This window comes from Haliotis rufescens, unplaced genomic scaffold, assembly GCF_023055435.1.
Source record: "Haliotis rufescens isolate VD_foot unplaced genomic scaffold, xgHalRufe1.0.p SCAF_49, whole genome shotgun sequence".
Classification (NCBI taxonomy): Eukaryota; Metazoa; Mollusca; class Gastropoda; order Lepetellida; family Haliotidae; genus Haliotis; species Haliotis rufescens.
The window spans coordinates 677,836-682,123 of record NW_025964212.1 but is presented as its reverse complement, the minus strand read 5'-3'; the positions used below and the strand labels follow the sequence as shown (position 1 = coordinate 682,123).

Genomic DNA, 4,288 nt, shown 5'->3' with positions numbered 1-4,288 from the left:
CTAAAACTATTCTCACTCACTCACTCCATTTCTAGCGTTTTCTGATCAAAACTTTCTGATTTTCCTCCAATCAGCAACGCCAAAGCTGATTCACGACAAAGTTCCTCATCAAACACAAGATTCACTTTTACTCTTTCTCATCGACTTCACTACCGTCTTGTTGGTGCTGATTGTTACACCAAAATCGTTGCAGGTAGAGGAGAATACGTCCTTAGCATTGAGGACATTGAGGGCACAATCAGCGAACAGAAAGTCTCTTGTTAACATGGACATTGGTCAGTTGATAGCTGATGTATGGCTTTCTCTGCTTCAGGCGGGGTAGGTTGGCTATGCCGTGGATGTTGTTGAAATCGGCTTGCTTGTTATTGTCGTTGAGGTAGGCTTTGTATGGTCTGTGCTTCACCTCCAGCAGCTTTGTGAAATCCTCATTGTTTTCATCAAACCAATGATGATGCTTACGCTTCGTGGTACCAAGGGTCTCAAAGGTTGTTGCACAAACAGTGTCAGAAAGGAAGCCCTGCTGTCTTCCACACTCTCTGTGACTTGGATGAGTTGTACACACTCTTCCAGTGACCTGTAGGCCCTTCACAGACAGTTGTCGTCTTCAAGCGTGGAATGTTCATGCACTTTGGTACTGGCTATCCACTGGGGCGCCGCTGGTTTAGGATTCTGATTTTCATCTTTGAGATGATGAGTCGAAGGTCAGCCCAGCAGTCGGTGCCGCGCATGGACCAATGTTGGTTTTGCCGATTACGTCCTTTCAGGTCAGGTGGCCCGAGCCTACCCTTGCATTGAAGATGGCGGGTATGATCAGCTACACTGACTAAGAGTGAGTGAGTGAGTTGGGTTTAACGCCTCTTTTAATTGTATTCCAGTTATATCGCGGCGTGTCAGCTGGATGTTGTAGGAAAGCCTGAAGTGATACGGCTGCTGACAAACCTAGAAACATAGTTGGGGCGAACCGGGATTCGAGCCCACAATCATAGAGCCCCCCCTGCGCCCCCCCCCCCCCCCCCCCCCCCCACACACACACACACACACACACCCCACACACACTTCTGACTAAGAGACTGGAGCTGTAAGGGAGCTTACATAGAACTTGTTCTTTATATCATCAGGTTCAGTCATGGTGGGTGCGTAGGCGCTGATGATCGTGGCCTACTTCTTCCCTGTGAGAGACAGTGTCATGGTCAAGTCATTGTACCCCGAAAAAGAGAGCTCAACTTGCTGACGAGTTCATTCCTCAATGCAAAGCCAAATCCAGCTTCGCGCCGCCCGTTTGTGGCTCGCCCACTCCAGAATCTCCTGCCCAAATCACCTTGATGCTCTTTCAGCTGTCCCTCATCGGCAAGACGTGTCTTGCTGAGAGCAACGATATGCCACTGCTTACAGATATAGCTAGCCATTGATTTTCTGTGAGTTCCAACCATTTGACGGTAGTGGGAAACCACGATATTCAGATTGTTCTATAAAATTTTAGACAAAAATATTTATGCTTTAGACTGTTGAAAAACAGATATAGTCTGGTACAAGTTTACATTGTTGCAATATAGTTTTAATTGATTTTTTTTCTGGTTTTGCAGCAGCAGCTGAAGAATATATAGTCTCAATGCTGGTGTTACATATTGAAGAATTTTGATTTTTTTCAATGCCTTTTCATAAATACATTTTCAGAATGATAAACGTCACATTCAGAATAAGAACTGGTATTTGTGTTAGATATTCTTAAAATATCGACTGTAAATATCTATTATGATAAAAATGAATTAGAAACAATTGTTTTAAGGGAATATTGGTATGAACTATTTTGCTTGTTGGTTATTTCCCGCATTTCCATCGCAAATATTATGTCAGCCACAGAAACTTCTTGTCCTGTAGTATATCTGCCAAATCCCGATTGTATCTGCTGTAAAATGTGTCGAGTAAGACACGGGTCTTTTTAAGCATAGGTCCTTCACTTTTCTTCTTCTTGCTGACATTGACATGAGGCACACTGGCGATGTAAGACAACCACTCTTCAGTGTAATCTGAAATACAATGTGCCTTTGTATGAGTTATCCTAAAGTCAGAATATGTGTATGTCAGTAGCTGAGTTGGTCTGGGGAATTATGTTGACATATCCGTAACACATAATTATGACAATGTTATCTTTCCTTTCATACTTGTTTATATTTTATGAAACTGAGCATCGTTCACCTGCGTCACTAATCGAAAGGAAACTTACGCAACCGGAAAGAAAAAGATAAAAACTCACTTAGTTTCAAATAGTTGTACACTTTTCTCAGCTGAGCTTTTGGGTCTTGATCGTGGTCCTCTGTTCGCAAGATCAGGAATTGCTCCCTTGGAAAAACCTTCAGCCATTCTCGCATGTACACTGAATAGCACCCAAAGAAAATGAAAGTCTGGGAAAGAAAAATGCGAATTGTAATATGCGATAACGTACATCAATTTAGCTCCTAATTGCATCACCATGTCATTCAGCATTTACAGATGTACACATAAGTTAATATATCACATTTCTGAACTGGTCACTGGTCAAGAGATATTTCCTACCTGAAGTGTTCGTGCTATGTCACTGCTGTACAGACAATGCTCCACCGTGTGGTTCTTCATGCAGGTCTCCTCGATCTGAATATCTCTTCTCACGGCTTCATGGAAATCCTCCGCTGATCTTCTAGTCCGCATAATATAGTCAGAATACAACCTGCAATGATGTAATCTGGCATTCAGGGGTGCGTAAATATCCAGACGTACGGATGATGGCTAACTGGCTAAACCAATTTTTTTAACATGCATGCTATGAGCTTTGCATTCGAACAGATAATTATGCCGACAGATTTGACTGAAAATATTACCAATGAAATTAGCATAAGAATGTTATGTTCAGAAGTTTAACCAAATCATTTTTATTTGTGTTACTATCTTAATTCTTTAGTTATATCTAATACAATACTTATTTAAATTGCAGATGACTGATATATGTTGAATAAATATTTAAATATATTGATTGTACTTCAGACGTGGTATATTCATAAAATGCAAAGTTATTTTAGTATGTTTAGGAAATGTGGTAATGATATGAAAAGGGTCAATATTTGATTGTAGCCTTCGATAATTCAAATCAAATCAAATATTGAGTAAACATAAGAGAGGGTCAATTCGTCAATCCGGTGACTCATGGCTCGCACAGCTGCTCTGGGAGTCAGTCCCTGTTATTTAGCTGATTAGAAATCATGGCATGCATATTTGCTCCTGCTTCCTGAAAACCATTACCCGGACACTAGTCATCCTTACCCTGGTTCGATTATTATTATTTCTTAATGAATTAACTGTTGATACAGTTTTTTTTAAATGGCATGAACGATCCGGGAATATTGTCAAAATACAAATGTACATTGTTGGATGTAAGGCACCACGTGATATACGTTATGGACCACTTGGCATGCCGTGTCACGTGACAAGCAATTAACCAATTGAATTGAAAAACCAATTCCGTTACCGGATAGCAAATGACAGCATCCACAACAATGCGCGGCTGCGAAGAAAGAAAGAATGTAAACCCCCCTCTTATTTATAATTATTACATTTCTGTATATTTTGGTTTGTCTTTTCTGTTACCTTATACATCAAGGTTTATGTAAGGTTAACCTTATGTGTCGTATTATCTAACTCCCATATTACAAATGAAAAAATAATATAAACGTTTTGTAAAGTTTAACGTAGAATAAATGAGTATTAAGCATTAAGAGTTATTTTAATCTTAAAACCTAGGATGTGATGATATCTAAGCTTTGCATCCTTCAATTTCCTCGTATTAAATTTGAAATAAGTGTATATGAAAACATCATATATATAGATTTCTTGGACCTAATTGATTCATACTTAATACAAGCATTCATACAACACTAATCCTTCCGCCGATGTGGTTTAAACAGCATTATATTTCCAGATAGATTACATTTCAGTGGAAGGGGATTGATAAACAGGTATCCCCTATTTAATTATATTTCCCTTGATAATGTCTGGAAAGGTGTATTGTGTGTGTACATCGCGTGTTGTATTTGAGTGACCACAAAACCCCAAGTTTATGTCATATTGTAGAAATACATACTGCTTCTTGTGTCTGACTAATTTACACATGAGCAGAAAAATTAATTGAAACGGCAGGAACAAGCGGTATTTTGAAATATAAACCATTCATATCGACGCGTGTTATATTAATGTAACTGCACTTTCAGCGTGAATGAATATTCTAAATGTTGTCCCCAAAATTAAATTACAAAAGTTG

At 39.2% G+C, this 4,288-nt stretch overlaps 1 protein-coding gene across 1 annotated transcript; it reads right to left on the bottom strand.

Annotated features, from left to right (window-relative positions):
- Window positions 1–1,845: 1,845 nt before the first annotated feature.
- LOC125372827 (carbohydrate sulfotransferase 15-like) lies at window positions 1,846–2,685 on the bottom strand. The gene is made up of 3 exons (XM_048383483.1): window positions 2,554–2,685; window positions 2,255–2,402; window positions 1,846–2,027 (listed from the first exon to the last, which is right to left on the bottom strand). Exons 1-3 carry the CDS (start codon window positions 2,683–2,685, stop codon window positions 1,846–1,848), a joined length of 462 nt encoding a protein of 153 aa, XP_048239440.1.
- Window positions 2,686–4,288: the final 1,603 nt, after the last annotated feature.